This window comes from Lytechinus variegatus, chromosome 14, assembly GCF_018143015.1.
Source record: "Lytechinus variegatus isolate NC3 chromosome 14, Lvar_3.0, whole genome shotgun sequence".
NCBI classification, from domain to species: Eukaryota; Metazoa; Echinodermata; class Echinoidea; order Temnopleuroida; family Toxopneustidae; genus Lytechinus; species Lytechinus variegatus.
In genome coordinates this window covers 9036704-9057149 of record NC_054753.1, presented here as the reverse complement: position 1 = coordinate 9057149, position 20446 = coordinate 9036704, and the positions used below count along the sequence as shown (strand labels likewise).

Genomic DNA, 20446 nt, shown 5'->3' with positions numbered 1-20446 from the left:
AGGTCATGATGACTTTCAGTGTGGGGATAGAAAGTTATATATAGGTGGAAAATATTTCAGAAGAATTAAATTTCAAGGCAAGGTACTTATTTCAACAAGATTATTAATCATATCAATTCTAACATGCAAAAAGCAAAAACTGTCACAACTTACCCCGCCTTCCCCTACATATTCAATATAATAGATAATACAGACAAATCAATGAAATATCGTAACAAGTGTTGAATATAAATTAAACAAAACTACAATTTGTTGCAGTAATTTTATCAATGAAAAGAAACAAGAAATGAACGGAGGGACTTGCCAAGAAAAGCAAAAGCTTGTAGAGAAGGCAAGCCCCTAAACTTAGTTTCAATACTAATTATAAACAAACTATATATACAGTATGATGTATGAATAGCTGAACAAATTACTAAATAAATAACAAAAAATAAATAGAGAATTAATAACAATGAAAAATCAATGATTCTGAGCATAAATAGTAAATATTATAGTAAGAGCAGGACTAGTATAAGTAATATCAATTTTATAATAAAACAAAAAAAAACAGGAACAATGGCAGACATAACAAGATCCTGAATTATTCACTAATTGCTCAGTGTCTGAGTATGAAAATTTGTTTTCAAAATAAAGTATTCGGTCACTCTGCATTTATAAACATCACATCAGGGCTAGACCAAAAACTACCTTCAAAAAGGCATTCCACTGGTCATTTTTCAATCATTTAGAAAGGAAATTACTTACACCATAAAGTAGTGATTTCATTGCTTCAATGACCTCAGATGGCCACTTTGAATTGTGTTCGTTGATTTATTTGTTTACTAATATTTTAGGATATAAACAATCACCTTGCAGGCCCTGGTGCACTCACTGTTTTTTTAGGCCTTGGCTGAACACTTGCTATGTCCATCATTAAGCCTGAGTCGAATCGATTTTAAAATCGGTGTTCGATCGATGTCATCGAACACCGGTGCAGATTTTGCAAAATCGGTGCATCGAAAAAAAAAAAAAAATACGTCGGCCGGCCGATTCGTTTGGTTTACACAATCAATCATCAAAATATCAGTAATGTCCAACTTTACTACTACTTACTTGATTTCTATTGCCCCCAAAATGAAACCGAATGAGTAATTATGATGCTATTCACCATTAATTTGAAGTTTATTTCGATCATATTTCGAGTCTTACTCGTCTGCTCGTGCCGAGATAATTTATGCACGATGAATTCATGAATGGAAGTCATGGCCACCGATCGTGCATGCGCAGTACTGTTCTTTAATCAAACCAGAAAATGGCCGGAAATTGACGCGATCAACGTAAAATAAATCTTGCTTTCATGAACAATATTAAAATCATGACCATAGAGCATTATTTAATCGTAATATTTAACAATAATTTGCATATGATAATCATTAATATGAATTTAGAGCTTGATGTGAAACGTTTGTATTTCGTTTCAATTTTCAATGGCGGACATCTCATGACGATCGACTTGACTTGAGTCGAGCTAGTGCACTTGTCTAAAAAAATAATCACCACGTCAGGATTGATTCTCGAACATTGTCTACATGCAAAAACTCTGTTCAAGTTCGTAATATCACCATATAATAACATTTAACATGACAAAACAGAGAAAATTGCGTTTGATATTTTTTTCTATCAATTTGAAGCTAGTTTGTGCCTTGCCCCGGGGACCCCGACACGTCTTCAGACAGTGTACGTGTTCGGGCTGCCGCAGTAAGTTTGTGCCCAACTTTGGGCTCTGATTTCATGAATGGGAAAATATGTCATACGTCATCAAACACGCATGCGCATTGTGCTTATTTTCTCGGAGCTTGGAGGAGACGTCCAGAGATGGAATAACAATAGAAATAATCCCAGTATTATGTCTTCCATATGAACATAACATACTTTGCTGACATCGTCAATATTCTTAGTATGACCATAAAATCTTGTTAAATCGTAATAATTTAGATGAATTTAGGGCTCGATTCGAAACATTCGTATTTATTTTGATCGCATGCTCAATTGCGTCTAAAAAAACTGGATTGTCATCAGGATTAATTCTCGAACATCGTCATAACTCATATTCCACAATCTTTCCTCACAATCGTTATATCAGCATTGAATAGCAATTCAAATGACCATCCAGAGAAAATCACGTATTTATTCCCATAAATTTATTTGGAGCTCATTTTGGATCCAACTACACAATCTCAGGCAAGTTACAGCGCTCTCCGTTGATTGCACTTGTTTGCTGGCGCTGACGCCAAGCACGCCTGTCGTTTCGGGAGAGTGTACGGAGCTGCGGACGGGGCTGGTGAATGGACTGCGAATGCTAGTTGACCGAAAATCATTCGGATCGACTCTGCGTGATTCATGTCTTTATTATTGTTTCATTTTGAACTTATATGTTGTCATCTGCAAATATCATTGTTGAAGATATTTTGGGAAGAATTCTGCTTTGGTCCCCGGCCTTTTTTGTGTGTTTTGTGATCATGGAAAATACAAACGAACTTTGCTCTGTCATCTGCTTGTGCAACGCTCACCCGGCCAACGCCAGCGCATACCGTCAGTGCGTATATATGCAAAGCGCATCGCATCGACACAAAAACAAGACTAAATTTTCCCCGCCTTCAATATTCGATGCATCGATGTTCGATCGAATTAGAGCTGTCGAACACCGGTTTTCAAAATAATCGATATGACTCAGGCTTATCCATCATAATCCTAATATTCTTGATCATCTTGAGTTTCAAAAAATTAACTGTCGATAATTTAATGCAGAGATTCCTATTTTGAAAAAAAATCAATTCAGGGACTAAGTTTTCAAATTAAGGGACTAACTTTTCCCCAGTATGTTGCTGTAACCACTGACTGCTCCTCAAAATCTAGACTGAAAAGATTTTTTTTTTAGAACTAGGTTGAAATATATTCTCTGGCCCATATTCTGGACTCGGGGTTTATATTAAACCCTGGTTTAAAGTTGTGGTTTAACTATAGAGAGCCAATTGAGACACAAATCCGTAACAGAACACATTCATTTTATTAACTCATATGTCACCATAACTGTTCATAATTGTCTGGAAATGATAACTGAAGTATTTTTCCTCATCATGAAAGCAAAGGAAACAAAATAGCAAACAAAAAATATACAACGTAAACAGAATTTTTGAATGTTTGGCTCCCCATAATTTTAGCACAGAGTTTTAGACCGTGGTCTAAGTTAAACCTGACTTCAGACTTCAGAATACGGGCCTATGGATCTAAATGCAAAAACATCTTTTTAATCAGCTTGGTTGCTTTGCTTCCTCCCTTACAAACTCATAAACAGTTTATCACATCTCACCTTCGACAGAAAGAAAATCATCAGAGATTTGTGAGTAATAATTCCCTAGTAAAGCAATGCTATTCCTATACTTTTACAATAACACATGAAGATAACCAGGTTTGTAATGAATATAATTCTCAAACACGCCTTTCACTAAAATACCGTTTTAAATTTCTACAACAAAATTACGTAATTACAAATAATTTTTAAGCAGTATAAAATAAAATCCAGGAGTGAGAACAGAAGCTGAGGTGTCATTCTATAGACATGCTATGACTCAGTCAGTGGGATTAATTGAATCAAAATATAATGCTCCAGTTCATCTCCCTATGGATTTCATGTTTGTTTTACCAATCACAGTGATGTGACAGGTAGAATACAAGATGACATGACATCTTACCCTTATGAGAGCTAGGAGGGCGTTATTCCATGCTATGAGCCCTTCTTCTTGGGAATTGCAGTTATAGTCATAAAAGGAATACTGCATGAAATTCTGTGTTCCATGGATAAGAGCCAGGAGGGCGTTATTCCATGCTATGAGCCCTTCTTGGGAATTGCAGTTACCCGGTATAGTCATACAAGGAATACTGCATGAAATTCTGTGTTCCATGAATAAGAGCCAGAAGGGCGTTATTTCAAGCTATGAGCCCTTCTTATTCATGAGAACTGCAATTACAGTCATACATACTGCATGGAATTTCATGTTCCCTGGATGAGAGCTAGGAGGGCATTATTTCATGCTATAAACCCCTCTTCATGAGAACTGCAGTTCATGTTCCCTGGATAAAAGCTTGGAGGGCATTATTTCATAAACCCCTCTCATTGTGAAATTAACATGCATGCAATCAACATCTATTCCATCTATTTTTCAGTTTTATTTTTTTCACCCCTACACTACATAAACTTGTGTCAGATTTCATGTAAACTTACGTAAAATTTCAAGAAAAATCACTGACTCGTGTGTGATAAGCTATTGAAATTCCTGTATCTGATTGGACGAGAGCAATTCATCAATGAAATTCATCTATGAAATTCCCCAACAAGACACTTCATGAAAAGCTCCACAGAGTGAATATAATAAACTTCATGAAAAGCAGTGCCATGTCACACTTGGCCTTTATTTATTATAGAATATTCATCTTTATCATTCAAAAGATGACCCATCCCTTCTCCTTCGAGCAATAGACTTCCGCTAGTCTTGGATAAAGTAATGTCTAACAAATTAATTCACTTATAAAACTTAGCACTCATAAAAATTTCTGCCTGGAATATGCTTAGAAAATAGTACGTATTTTCACACCACCATAAAACTTAGATTCTTCTGAAATTTATCGAATTTCAGCACTAACACTTCAAGATAAACAATTGATTTTTCTTACATTTCTGATAAATGGGTCTGGAATTATTAGACTAATACTAGCCTGTGTTCATGACTCACTCCATGTTGAGGCTGATAGCAAGCTGAGCAATTATTTGCATAATTTGCATTTATTAGCCCTCCTACTGGTTGAGTAATAGCAACATCGGGAGGGGGTTCACCCCTCACAGCTCCAGACATTAAATGGTAAGGATACGTTTACTCAGGAAGAAAATTTTGAAAGGGTGTGCTTAGCCACGTAAAAAAATCAAAAAATGTATTAGTTAAGGGAAATTTCTGATTTCTTGGAGACGGTCAATGGCAACTGTACACTGAATTTTAAGGGATGGCTAGTGAGCAGTTAGGTCTAAACTCTAGAATTAATCAAAATATTAAAAGTTTATTTCAAAATCTCAAATGATTTAAATGTAATCTTTGAGCATTAATTAAAGTTTAATCGGTTAGTATGCACAGTCTACGTGGATTGATTTGAATAAAGTTTAAAGAATACAGATAGGCTTTAAATTTAATACCAGCACAATTTATTTCATAGCTCTACAAAAACAAAATCAGTGTGCTCCATTTGAATCATGGGAAAAATCAACACAGGGGCTCAGGCTGTTTTGTCCTCTAAAATGCTCAAAATGGCCCTAATATCTTTTAAAGACCTCTAGAAAATTCTTATTCATCTCAATGCTTATCCGATGTTGAAGATTTAGTTAGTTGTGGATAGAAGAAGCCCCTCAAAATAAATAAATAATAATAATTTAGCTTCTATGACTGTTGCAAATATCTAGCCATATGGTAAAAAAATACAAAGAAGACTATTTCAAACTAATATTTCTACACACTGTTTGATGTGATTACACGCTTCTCCGTTCTTTGAATGAAGTTTCTTTACATGAATCTAGAATTGTATGAACATGCCTGATATTTTGATGCGAGTGACATAATTCTGTCCAGGATTAGCATAATCAGCCTCCATTAGCATCCAACTGTGTGACTGGTTACCACTGCGGGTTATCTTCAAGATGTTTGCAGGAAAAAATGTAAATGAAGCTAGTATTTAATCAAGGGGCTAAACCGGAGGAGACTTTTTCTCCCTGCATCCAAAGATTTTAGGCAAATTCTGGGCCGACGTGACTTGAATAATCTAGGAATTGTGTCTTCCATGCATGTTTGCAAAGAATATCATCCCTCTGCCCATCTTGAAGAGTCTCAGTCTGGAACACGTGTCACATAGTCATTAGTAATGTTAAATAAAAATAAAACATCCCTAGAACATGAAACCATTGCAGAGCCATAAGGTTGTTTTTCCTGAATGCTTTATGATTCAGGTGATCTCATTTTTATAGTGTCTTAATAATGGGGGGGGTTTTACAGTTTCATGGAGTGCTAATCATTTCGAGTCTCTGCAAAACTTGAAAGTAAAGAAAGGGACCACTAACAATGAAAACAGCCTACAAATAGTTTCCTGGACAACTTTGCCATTTCTAAATTGGTATTTTATCATATTAACATCTCATTTGAATAAATAAATGAAATATATCCAGAAAAACTTGTAATCACAAGAAATGAAAATCCATAGCAAGACTTACATGTATACCGGTAACCAAAAATAAAAGGATACCTAATATTCCAGATGAAGAGTTGAGATTTAAATTTTCAATATCAGATTAATTTGACTCAATAACAACAATTTATAAGACAGCTTTGATCTCCACAGCACAAGTCAGATTCTTTATATCTGTATTAATCCTATCCAATTAAAATACCAAGACCTCAAATCAGATAACCTACAATGTATACAAGAATACATGTCATCAATACATGATAGAGATCGCATGAAGAGGGTACGGTCAGCTACGCATGGTATATAGTATAGGCAGGATCGCAAACTCTGTCATATCACTCAACACAAATCTGATCCGATTTTGATAAGATTACCTCCGCTATTTTGACCGTGACATTCTAATGTATCCATTTTCCTTGCAGACCATGAAGAGTACAATGAGACTCACAGTTTCAAACTCTTATAAAAGCATTAAAGTCCCTGAGAAAAGAATGTCTGCATAATGTTTTGTTTAGGGGGAAATTGCCAAGCCAGTATTCTTTTTAAAAATTCCAGAGATCTTAAGTTAACAGCCACTTGGAATCATTATCATTATAAAAAATTGTCTGACCTTACCATCGCATGAAAATAGATTCAAGGTTATCTTCTGCTTTTAAAGGTCAAGTCCACCTCAGAAAAATGTTGATTTGAATCAATAAGGAAAAATCAGACAAGCACAATGCTGAAAATTTCATCAAAATCGGATGTAAAATAAGAAAGTTATGACATTTCAAAGTTTCGCTTATTTTTAACAAAATAGTTATATGAACGAGCCAGTTACATCCAAATAAGAGACTTGATGATGTCACTCACTCACTATTTCTTTTGTTTTTTATTGCTTGAATTATACAATATTTCAATTTTTAAGAATTCGACGATTAGTACCTCCTTGCCTGAAGCACAAAATGTTAAAATAATGGAATTCCACGTGTTCAGGGAGGAATGAAACTTCATTTCACATGAGTGACAAGAATTCATTTCACATGACTATGACAAGAACATAAAAATATTTCATATTTCATGTAATAAAATACAAAAGAAATAGTGAGTGAGTGATGTCATCAGTTCCTCATTTGCATATCGACCGAGACATGCATAGAACTGTTTTGTGAAATGAAGTGAGACCTTAAAATGCCATAACTTTCTTATTTTACATGTGATTTTGATGAAATTTTCAGTGTTATGCTTGTTGAATTTTCCTATTTTTATTCAAATCAAGTTTTTATTGGGGTGGACTTGTTCTTTAATCATTTAAAAAATCTAAAATAATATGACACAGGCATCTTTCCCCTGAAGAGACTAAAAATAAAATCAACAAATTCCATATTTTCCAACTACAAGGTCAATATTGGTCTGACTTTCCTCCAAATATACAAGATATAAATTCAAAAGACCTAATACCCCCCCCCCCAGCTTTCCCTTCCATAATTCTGAACTTCTTAAAAAAAATGTCCCCCCAGTCCCAACATAAATTAACAAAACAACATTTCTCTTTTTATATTTCAGAAACAATGTTCAGAGCAGTGCTTCAGAATTTATATTTTGGTATGAAAAAGATATCAAATAAATAGGCCTACACAAAACTCATTTTTTTAAGAAAAAAGTCACAAGACTGAAACAGTCCTTGAAGAAAAATATGATTTTCTCCAGCAAGATTCATTCATTTCACTGGTTATATTATTTTAGCATTTTACAATCATCAGGGGGTCATTTTTCTGTCTGTCGATTAGGTATGAAATCAATATGAATTCAAATTATTAGAATGAGGTCAACTGCTTCTGGTGGCATATAAATAAATCATATAGAAGTATTAAAATCTATAGAGAAATGCCCATTTCACAAAGGTTTGTGACTCACAAAAATTGTAATCATAAAAAGAGCAAGAAAAGAACCTGGGGAGTGTTTCATAAAGCATCTTTTCAGTGATTTTCACCAACTAACTTTGAGCCAATCAGATGTCAGGATTTCAGTAGCTTGTAACAGATGTCAGTGTAAAATCACTGGCTATTTGTCTCATGAAATGCTCAAGTGAAGTGCCCTGTTTATTTATCCCCGGACCAAGAGTGATCACCGGAAACAACAAGGGACTGGGAAGTTTGGGTTTCTGGGCATTACACGGATTTACACAGATGGGACCGGAGGGGAGGAGAATGGCCTGCCGGCAATCCAGCGCATTTACCCAACTGCTGGGAGGGTGACAAAGGTGGTGACAGTTTGGAGTAATTCCACCCGACGTGACACCAGATGCGTGTCACTGCCAATTTGAGGATGAGATCTCTCCGCTGATAATGTTCCGAAGGTGCACCACATGAATGTTTTCCTAAGCTCAATGGTGTCCCTTTTTTTAGCCGAAGATGTCTGGTGGATAATAAATTGGGCTGCAGGGGTTGTCACAATACATTCATGACCCAGGAGAACTTCTATCAACACAGCCCACAGCTCTGGGAGACAATCGGCACTTGTAAAGTGATCTTTATCTCCATTTTCCTTGCATTTCTAGAGGCACAAGAATTCTTCCAAGCACATGAATGCAGATTTTGCAGGAAAATGTATGCAGGAGGTATGAAGTGGTAAAAAACACTTTCAGAATCATTAACATTATGTTTTGAAGATGCAATCATTAAATTCATGTCCAACAGACTTTTTAACGTAAACTACTAATTTGCATATCATCAAAAAACAAAGTTTGAAACCTCATTAATAATGTAAGCCCTATTTCTTGTATAGGCCTCAGACAATTAGTTTTTTTTTTTTTTAATTGTTAATCTGGAACTACCTACCTTGCTAACCAGCCCGAATCTGGTACATTATCAATCACAGTTTACATTTGACAGGTCAACCAGAAAAACTTGCATGTGCTCATCAACAGAGCCTTCATTGCACAATAACCATTGGTAGCATATGAATTGTCAAGACAAGTGAATAATTAATGTAATCATGTTTATGCATCATCAGAAACCACGGTTTCAGAGACACATCAATTTCAAGTATTAATTTCTGAGTTTATGATAGGCATTTGTACTAAAACAATATTTTCAACATAACCAATTTCAAAATGCTTCCTCGCCAAACAAAAAGTGGAGTCTACAAGGACATAAATTTTCAATAAATACTGAAATATCTGTAAAAAAACTACATATATTACAAAAAAGTGGACCATTCTGTGAATGTCTTCAGCTCCAGGACAGAGTGGAGCACTTGCTCCGTCACTGACAGATCTCCCATCAATTAAAGGTCAAAACCTCCAGTGTGATTGGTTTACATTAGCATTACCCTACCAAAACAAGGGGGCTTCATCCCTATCATAATAGGAATTGGTTCCTTGTTTTGTTCCCCACAGGGTGGAAAGGAAAAGTTCATGACCAACGATCAGTGGTGATCCAAATAGGAAGTTATGCATAATGAGAAAAGGCAATGCTAATGCACTTAGAAATCTTAGCTACCTACCCCCCCCCCCTTCCATCACACCCCTTTATACCGATGAAGACATTGCTTTTATTAACCTTCAACAGAAAAATATAGGCCTAATGACTTCCTCCCGGCATAGTTCTCAACAGAGTATTTACAAAATAAACTGACCTATGATGTTCCATTCACATTCAGATGTCAATTTCTGATTTGTCTCAAGAAATAAATGGAATACATGCAAAAGTAAAATGGAACTTAGAATCATAAAAGTCCCCCAGAATATGAAATAATAAATCAACTTGCAGTAATGGTAAAACCCAACAATGGTAAACAGGCAGAAACCAATCAATCATGAATACATCAACTTTAAAGTTGAAATCATTGAAAACAAAACAATTAAAAAAAAGAAAACAAGCATAGATTAAGATTAAATAGCAAATCAAACAAAATAAAGGTTAAAGCATTGTAAACTGCTTAGGACTCATCTACTATAATAATCTACATAGTACATGTGCCACCAGATACCCAATGTCCCAAAATATAATATGGAAAAAAAAATCTCTTCAAAATCATCTCAGAATAAATTTGAAATTCCTACATGTATGCCCTGAATATGAAACTTTAACACTGCATTAATCAAATTCCCATTTTCAATTACAACTTAACTTGTAAGCTTATAAATATAAAGTGTTACATGGTTCTTTTTGTAAGTAATAATTATTTCATAAGCAAGTTGGCACAAGAGTTTGACACTAAGCATAATAGCCCCATCTAGTGGCCAAGCCCTGACAGTCAATCATACAGAAAATGGGGCAGAATGCTTGTGTCTCTGTGTTGAACACAAATCTGTTTATTTTCATTTCAATAAGTTATATATCAGACAAAACAAAGCTACCAATCATAAAATTGGGATATTCTGGGTGTACAAAACTATAATATGACAAAGTGCATTGACTAATTTTGGAAAAGGGCGTTATATGGGAGATAGTGTTAATCTATGTAAATCTATGCACAATAGGGGACCGTCAGTTTTGACTGGAACAAAATTAAACAGTGAAAATAAAATGTAAAATAATACTAAAATGGTTATTAAATGCAAACACAAAATCCAAGTGAAAACAAATATGAATGGATTATATTGTGCAGTAAAAACAAAATACAAATGTAACTAAATGAGAAATGCTATTACTTACATATACTGTGCACATTTCGGACAACTTTGTTATGGTAGGAATTAGGAAAAAACGGAAGATGTTACAATTAAAAATGTAATCTCCATGTGCATCTAAATGTAAATTTTATTCTGTCATTGCTGCTTGTTTGAGAGGTGTCATTCCTTAGGTATGGATTAAGCATACATGATTGATTAATAGGACAATATCACTCATTGCTAATGACTTTATCTCCGCATAAATCACATGAATAGGTGACATACTGTACTACTAAGACAGAAATAGAATTTATGGTGAAATTTTGAAATATGACTCTAGAGAAGAAAATGTTGCACACACAAAGTAAAGATCGGATATCACTACAAATATTTTTAAAGCATTCTTCAAGTAGTAATACTAGAGGACCTAAGTGGGACATTTTTTTTATTTTATTTTTTATTATTTTTTTATTGCATTTCAGCATTTTGAAAACCAAATTTCAAGTATGAGTGAAATCCACCACAGATCAAATTTGACATGAACTGATTTACAGTGACCATATTAAAGCCTGATTAGCATGGTTAAAATCAATGTAGATCAGGGCTATTAGGTATTTGTACAATCCAATTTCCAGGGCGGCAGACCCCCCCCCCCCCCCCGCATAAACCAATCCCCAGCAACTGTAGATGTTTTTCCTCAAACTCCTCCGAGATAAGGTATCCATAATGCTGAAATGCATCAAAAAACCTTTTTGACATTTCTGATTCAGTATTATATTTTCATTTTTAACTGATAGTGATTACAGACTTTAATCACTTTAATACTATTCACTAAAACAAATCGCCCAGATTTAATAAACAAAATACATACTAAGTGTATTCTATATTAGGCATTTCCTGACCTATGGGGAAGGCCTATACATAAAAGTGCTCAATGGATTCTACCTTATTTTTACAAAAGATACATCATTCAGCAAAAAAATTCAATGTATAATATACTTATATATTTTGTTACTATCTAGCTATTTCTAAAGGATCATATGGACAACTACATGGTGTTGCAACTGTGTATCTATTTAGCGCTACCTTGTGCAGGTCTATATCCAAATGTGATAATATATATGTATAATATAGGCCTATGTATGGGAAAAACCAAGGCAAAGGTGGGGGAAGAGTTTTATCTAATATGACCCACAAGCAAACAGTGGGAAACATTTCAAAATCCTAAAGCCAAGTTGAGAAACACAGCAAGCAAATAGGAAGAGGGGAAATTATATTCTGTAGAGTAGAAATTAGTTTGTAGAGGTGCCCTCTTTTTTAAGAGTGAATAACCATGAGTATTATCAGGCAAAGGAAAATCATAAATATATTCATATATAACTTCAAGAAGGACTTCATAGTAACTAAACGGGTATAAAGTTTTTTATTATTTTCATCATTTTCGTAATTTCAAAAATTAAAGTAATATGCAAATGAATGTCAACAATGTAGATAAGACATTTTTCAGGCATTTAAGTATTCTGTGGGGCTATCAATTTATTCTGGAAGAATACAGTCAAAGTTTTCCCAGAAATCCGATAAATGATTCAGCATCTTAATTGGCTTTGATATTCAAGTCAAATAGTTCGATAACCTAAATACAACTATTATTTTTAAAATCCCATGTACATGTATTGATCTAAATATTGACATCTTTTAAGAATCAATCTGCATCCCCCCAACAAAAACCTTTCAGTCTCGATTTGTAATAACTACTCTAAAATATGAACACTGCAAATATGTGTGATAGAAACTTCTATGATATTAGGCTTGTTACTAAGTGGGGATCTACATCCACTACACTTTATAAATAGGCTCCGATGAAGAAGAGAGAGATATTCACCCAAAGCTAAAAGACAAAGAGGCTTAAAGCAAAAAAAATGCTACATGCTTGTGTGAAGGATAAAAAAAGGTTATATGTAGGCATATACCTCTATAAGCACTGCAAACGATTTAATCTGAAAAAGTGCACTGAAAAAATAGAGAGATGAGATACCAATAAAGCAGAAAGCTGCTTGCAAGCTAAAGTGAAAATCGTTGATTATTAATATTTGAGATTAATCTACTATGTATCACTCCTTGGAACAACTTGAAATGAGTGAGCATGATGGATGTCTACTGTTTCTATGGTAACAGATGAATGAAGGTCTAGGAAGGTGAAATGTGTAGTTAACAGGTGGATGTGAGTGCCGCAATAGCTTAGACCCCATTCATACAGACATACTAATCCAGGTGAAATGGACCGATCTGAACCGGACCAAAAAGAACCAATCCACAGATGGGTATTCACCCGTCCAGACAGGAACCTGAATCTGTATGAACAGGGTCTGAATGACAGAAGAGGAGAAAAGTGAAGAGGGTAAAAAACAACAAAACAAAATCAATCCAAAGCATAAAAACTCACAGTTATTGTACTTGTCTCTCCTCATGCGGTGGTGACCTAGGGAGGGAGGATGGCAAGGATATATGGATTAATAGGGGGGCTTGTGGGGGAGAGAGATTAATGATTGGGATTAATGAAGGGAGTTGATTGGGGAGGATTCACAAGATGATTTATGATACACAAAGTTCATTTGGATTTTCATTTTTTTTCATTTTGGATTGTAATCATATACACCCACAGATAAAAACTGATGAAAATCTTCCCTGAAGTGTTCTCCATATCACCAGGTTCCTTGAAATCTAACTGACTGCTCAGATACTAGTCAGGTACGTTGAAAACAGTTGCACAAATTGCCAAATATTTTATTTTTACAATATCAGGGAATAATTTTCCTGGTATCACATCGCAATTTGCTCCACATCTTTTAAAGACTGCTACGCATAAAGTCTTTTGTATAGCACATTTTTACATAGAACTGTATATTACTTGGTTGAGAGCTTTTCTCTTATGACCAAAAATGCTATTCAAATTTGTAAAGCAAAATTACTCCCTGAATATGATACACCATTCTTGAAGAATGGTACTCTTCATATGGTGGCTCTGAAGTACAGGCAATCATAGACAAAGACGTGTAATGAAGTCTTCACGACAGACTTCATCTGCGATTCCCCATACTTCAGAGTCGCCATGGATACACATGTATATAACATTGACTAGTACGCCAAATAAATAGATAAGTGTTGTTTTAAATGGCAAATCAAAAATCAAATAAATGTTAATCTAAAATACTATAAATCTTTAAAAAATTAAAATTTAAAATTCAAATCTAAGTACTATAAGCCCCAAAATACTATCTACTGAGACTTGTTTATCATACAAGCAATTAAAAAGAACATATCAATTCATACATGTATTTGTATTTCCAGAATTACTTGAAAACTTTGACAAGCATGAACAATTCCTGATATTAATAGGGTCCTTGAGGCCATTCTTATACTTTCTAAAACTAGATTACTGGAAACCAATTCAGGAAACCACTTTGGAAGATCGCTTTGCTAGCGTTCCCACTTGATCACACGAAAGTGGTTTTCAAAATCACTTCGCGTAAAGCGCTCTTGTTGCTCTCAGTGGGGTGACACGTTTCGCGCGAAATTCCAAACCGCAGCATATAGGCATTCTACACCTGTCGTGTGGAGTAGCGCGCTCAAAGTGTGCAAAGATCGCTTCCCGAAGAACGGTTGTATCCTCACGCTAAAACCAGTTTAACGAGGCAAAGCGATCTTGAAAACTACATCGCGAGATGGTTTTCCAAACTAGTTTGGAAGATCGCTTCCAAGACCGCTTTGACCGTTCTCACTACGCGTTAAACTAGTTTCCACTAAGCTAGTTTCCAGTAAACTAGTTTTAGGAACGTAGTGAGAACAGCCTCATTGATATATGAACAAATTGAAGCAGAAATGTTGTAGTCTTCCCTCCAGGCTAACATACATGACCAAGGTGAGAAATTCGATATTCATTTTTCTCCAACAATACCAACTGGTCTTCCTGTGATTTTTTTTTTTCACAGGCAGACTTCACACAGCAGTTGTTGTGGTATTACTGTTGTGTTGGAGCAAAATGAATGCGTTATTTCTTGTCTTTATCCCCCAACAAATTTTTCTTTTGATATTACCAAGGTGATTTCAGCATTCTTGGAGAAGACTACTTTATCAGCTGGAACCCAGATGCTGCTTATGTTTAGGTAGAAAGCTTTATCAAGATTAGCGAGAAGCTATGGGGGCAAAAACCGAGGGGGTATTTGAACGTAAGCATGCCAGACCTAACATAGCATGCATACGTGTAGGTTCAGGATGTAATTTTGACTGCTTTACAGGTTTTTTGTGGGTAAAATGTTTCAAGAACAAGGCTTCGTCTTGTTACTGAAGTCACGTCATAACCTCCATCACCACTGCAATCATCATGCACTTCCCATCAATCAATATCAACATCATTATTACCATTAACATTTCCATGACTATCATTACTATCATCATCATCATCATCACCACCACCACCACCTTCTTGACCACCATCATCATATTCATCATCATCATCGCCATCATCATCGTCATCATCATCACTATCACCACTACTATCATCATCAGCATCACAAAATCAACACCACCACCACCAAAGCATTCATGAATGGTTTCTTCATTCCTAGAGATGTATAAAATTCATATGCCCTTCTTTTTCTTCCATCCTCCATCTCACCCCCCCCCCCCTCATGCTCTGATCATGGACCTACATAGGGTCCACGCTCTGATACTCTGCCATCTACCCCCCCCCCCAACCCTCTCATGTTCTCTCTCTCTCTCTGATCATGGACCTACATAGGGTCCACGCTCTGATACTATGCCACCCCCCCTCCACCCTCCCTCAAAGGTCAACGTGGGTCACTAAAAGTCTAGTTTCAGCCATGCTGGGGTCAAAGAGACTAATCTGTCACTCAATGAGATTTGTTTACATTAGAGTCTATGCCATACATCCCTATCATTCAACCTTCCATTAGAATGCATTACACACTGTCTGCACATTACTCTATAGGGTCTATCTGCTTGATTAGTGGTCCGTAGGCTAACTACCTTTGTCATGATAAAAATGACTGCAAGGAAGAACAATACAATAATACATTCGAAAGAACAAAAATGGAAAGGGCATAGATCACGAGCGCTCTACCACACAGGCTAATACTACCCAACCTGCACCGAACATTAGCTCCTAATTGAGAAATCAGATAATTCCACCAACATCTATTTTCTTCATTTCAATATTTATTTCTCAGAAATCACCTAACCAGATTTACCACATTCCATTCTTCCACATGTTCTAAAATATTATAATTCAATAATTGCTATAATTCTTCCTGTTTCTTAATGCAGGCTTTGTGGCCAATATTGGCATATGATAAATTCTCACACAGTTTAAAAGTTAAACTTCTGTTCAGATCATGTGTTGATACTAACACTTTTTAACCATATTCCATATAAAATTAAGCCCATCATTGAATAGTTTCAAAAGGAAAATGAAATTTTATTTACTTCAAAACTATTCTCAGAAATTACCTAACCAGATTTACCAAATTCCATTCTTCCACATGTTTTATCGCATGATAATTTAATAAATACATTTCTTCCTGTTTTTTGTGGCCAATATGGGCATATGATAAATTCTCACACAGTTAAAAGTTACACTTCTGTTTAGATCTTGTGTTGATAGTAACACTTTTTAAACATATTCCATATAAATATTTCAAGAACTTGAAAGCTCATGATACTTATTTTCATCATTCCCACAACGAGTGCTAAAACAACTAGAACAATAATGCCCTTGGCATTGTAAAGAATAAAAGAATTGCTGCTCATTCATTGCGTAGTGCAAAATAAGTCAATAAAACACAATGAATCAGGCAATGTATGCATGGGGTTTTGAACAGACAGACATTGATCGATAAAAGCAGCATCTGCATTAGGCCCGTTTCGGGTACACGTGTACACGTGTACACGCACGGTCAAGTCAGTGCACGTGTACTAAATTCCATCACCGTGTACACGGTAGCATCTGCATAAACAAGCTCACAGCCTCACATTAAATCTTAGTTCTCAGACACTGCACATGTTTTAATTACTAATATGTCAACATATATCCTGGTCGGTATGCAAATGAGAAGACTGATGACGTCATCCACTCACTATTTCTTTTGTATTTTATTATATAAAATATGAAATATTTTAATTTTATCCTCATTGTCAAGTAAAACGATTCATTTCTCCCTAAATATCTGGAATTGGCATTGTTTAATACTATTGTTCAGTCAAGTTGGTCCTTATTGTCAAATCTGTAAAAAATGAAATATTGGATAATTCAAACAATAAAGAACAAAAGAAATAGTGAGGGACATCATCGTCTCATTTGCATGTCACTGAGTTGTGCACATCACTGTTTTGTGAAAAATAAGCGAAACTTTAAAATGTCATAACTTTCTTATTTTACATCCGATTTTGATGAAATTTTCAGCATTATGTTAGTTTGATTTTTCTCTATTTATTCAAATCAACATTTCTCTGGGGTGGACTTGACCTTTAAATTCATTCCTTTTCATTAACTTGCAAGTCATGCATCACATGAACTTTGAGAGACAGGGCCGTTTCATTCAATTGCAGCATAGCATTTAACTTGAAAAAGCTGAACAAATTCTTATTTTTTATTTGAAAAACCCCAAACATAAAAGAATGTGATCATAATCTGATTTGTCCACAAAATCGGTCATATGACTAGAAAATGTAAGTCTCCCAAAGATGTGGAAGGGGGGGGTAAACATCTACATTTCTACAGATGAAACTTTACAAGTTCACCTAAACATTAGGTTGATTGCTTGAATTTGAATAAGTAACCTCAGAGTATACAGTTTCATTTTTCTATTGTTTGACACTGACTACATTTAATAACAGTAAAAGGCAGTGATGAGTGAGCATGTGCCACAGATATACTCAATTTTCCTTAAGAATTTATATTTCACCCATGATATTTCTTCATTTTTTATTCTCTCTCTCACGATAACTCCTCATCAGACTATTATCAAGTAAATGTAATTTTATCAAAGTTCATGAAAGAAATTCAATCATTATAAATTACTAGTTTATAATTAAGAAACAGTGTACATGACATTTCAACTAGCCAAAATATCCAACAAACGGCGGGGCAACCCAGCTTCTGACTTGTTTACGGGTGGCATCCCCCTTCAGCTATGTAATTATTAGAGTTTCCATTGCAGGGATAGTTCCCGATCATCCCCAATGTATTATCTCATGTTGAAATGTAATTCGGCCTGTACTTTCGGGGTAATCTCTGCGTCTGGGTTTTTATTTATAGGCCAACTTTACATCCAGGAGAGCAATTGCATCAACATGCTAAATTCCTTTTTCTGAATATCCACAGGTCTACTAGCAGGGAATTGTTATAGTATGACCACAGTGGATGTTTTGTGTACGCCCTGCCTGGACTTTGTCAATCGTTGATCGAGCTTCTGTCGATCCATCTGCTTCAACAGCCTATGGAATCATCTTTATCTGCTTTCGCTAGAAGAAAAGCACACGTTTTTATGATTAAATGAACCAGTCACGTATAATTGAATAATGTACCCATCTTTCTTATTTTTGGGGGGGTTCTTCATTTTTTGTTCACATTTTTTTTCGCCATCTCGTTATTACATCAGACTCGGCAAAAATAAAACACAGTATTCATTTTCTTTCTTTTTTGGGGTAGGAATGGGAAATAGCATATTGCAAAATTTGCATGCTGACTTCAGACTTCTTAAGATACAATATTTTTTTTCCCTCTCTCACTTTCTTTCACCTCTTTAAACATTGATAGTCTTTTATCTACTCTTTTGAAAATGAGATAGGCCTGCTTAACTGTTTCCAATCATCATCAGTCCCTATTTATGTCATTATCATCATTTATCCAGCCCCCATTCCAATGTAAATCTCTCCCCCAAATCCGATTTCCAGTTTTTCTTTTCGTATGAAGCATCAAACAAAAAACCCACCATAACACAACAAGAATCCCTCCCCCAACTCTTTAGTCCCAACCATAGAAACAGGCAGTTTTATTTCAAGTGCTAATGGTTTCCCCAATGCCCCCCTTGGTGGCCGAACCATTGTTGTACCCTATCAATCAGAGATTGCTCCCCTCTACAGTACATCCTCAGCCCCTTCGCTATTGTCCGCCAATGGGGTTTACTTGGACCGGCTCTTGTGACGGGCACAATAGGCTGCGCTATTCTCGACCCCATTCTTTATTATAGTGGTCGGGAATAGATTTGAGCTGCTACTGAACGAGTTCCCCCTCATCGAAAAGGAATGTGTGGGACTGAATTGAGATTTCTGCATGGAGGAGAGGTTCTGATGTTCAGATGTCTGGAGTGTTATGTTGTTATTCATGGGTCCCTTGGTGCATGCAGTGGGAAGCACATTAACACCCCACAAGGGGCAAAGAGGGTTGGAGAGGATAGACTGTCTATGGTATTTCTCAACAAGCAAATAAAAAACAGAGCACAATATAAACAGACTGACTCAACTGGAAGCAACATATCCACATTGACTACATGATTTACTAGTACATGTATGTACTACATAGGCCTACATGATGTATATTTGTATTGTTATTATCATGCTTCATTATAAAAAGGTCCTTCAAATTTCTCTCCAACAATTTTAGTGATTGCACATATCAGAAAGATGAGAACGAAAAATAAAAGTCTCTCAAACTTTTATGCCCATTTCACTCTTGACAGTTTTTATTTCGATGTCTATAACTCAGAAGAATATAGAAATGATAAAAAAGGGCAGAATATTCTTGAAATGTCTGACCATGTTTGTTCACCATACAGAAATTATAGGAAACTTTCATGCCTTATATATTCAAAAGGTCCTATCACTTATCCAAATAATCATACGAACAAGTAGTATTTCATTTGTAGCATGGATAAATGTTATTCCTACAGGTATATCAAAAACAAACATGTACAGTAGTAATCTACAATGCATGTATTTGCAAGGGAATTATGAAGAGGCTTCTATATTCATTAAGCATCTATAGACCTATATGTATACATACATCCAAATAAAACTGGAACGGTTTTAAGAAATGATGTGAAAGGGTCCAAAATCAAAACAGGCGCTGCCAATCGCATGACCAAATGGACATTAAAACACCATTACCCATACACTTTGCCATCTCAGACAATTTCAAATTGTAATGTCAATACGAAATGTGCCCCACAATTCATTGTTACTATTTGCAGTCTCTCGTTAGGAAAACATGAGACCACGTGAGTCCCATCTCAGACTTGAATACAGAGTAGACTCACTCTGTCAACAGGAGAGCATTTCATGCAACAAACAGTCAGTGATTTTTCATGTACTATTTGTTACAAGTTACTGAAATGCTTGCATCTGATTGGCTGAGAGCACACTGGTCAGTCAAAATTCACTGGCAAGATGCTCCATGAAACAGTCCCTAGGCTGAACAGTCAACAGATTCTCCTTGTAGACCTAGAATTCACAATGGATCCAACATGTATTGTAGCAATAGAGAAATCATCAGCTCTCTGAAATATGTAACAG

General features: G+C 35.5%; 1 protein-coding gene across 2 annotated transcripts in view; it reads right to left on the bottom strand.

Moving 5' to 3' along the window:
• Positions 1–10878: 10878 nt before the first annotated feature.
• LOC121427394 (segment polarity protein dishevelled homolog DVL-3-like) overlaps positions 10879–20446 on the bottom strand; it is a 43035-nt gene continuing 33467 nt past the window's right edge. The window contains exons 5-6 of one of the 2 annotated variants that reach the window (XM_041623762.1): positions 13302–13337; positions 10879–10925 (exon numbers count right to left, since the gene is read on the bottom strand). In XM_041623762.1, coding sequence (XP_041479696.1) covers positions 10894–10925; positions 13302–13337 — 68 coding nt within the window. In that variant the 3' untranslated portion in view covers positions 10879–10893. Of the gene's footprint in view, positions 10926–12518; positions 13338–20446 lie in introns of those variants that run through there. The other variant, XM_041623761.1, reaches the window with a different exon arrangement.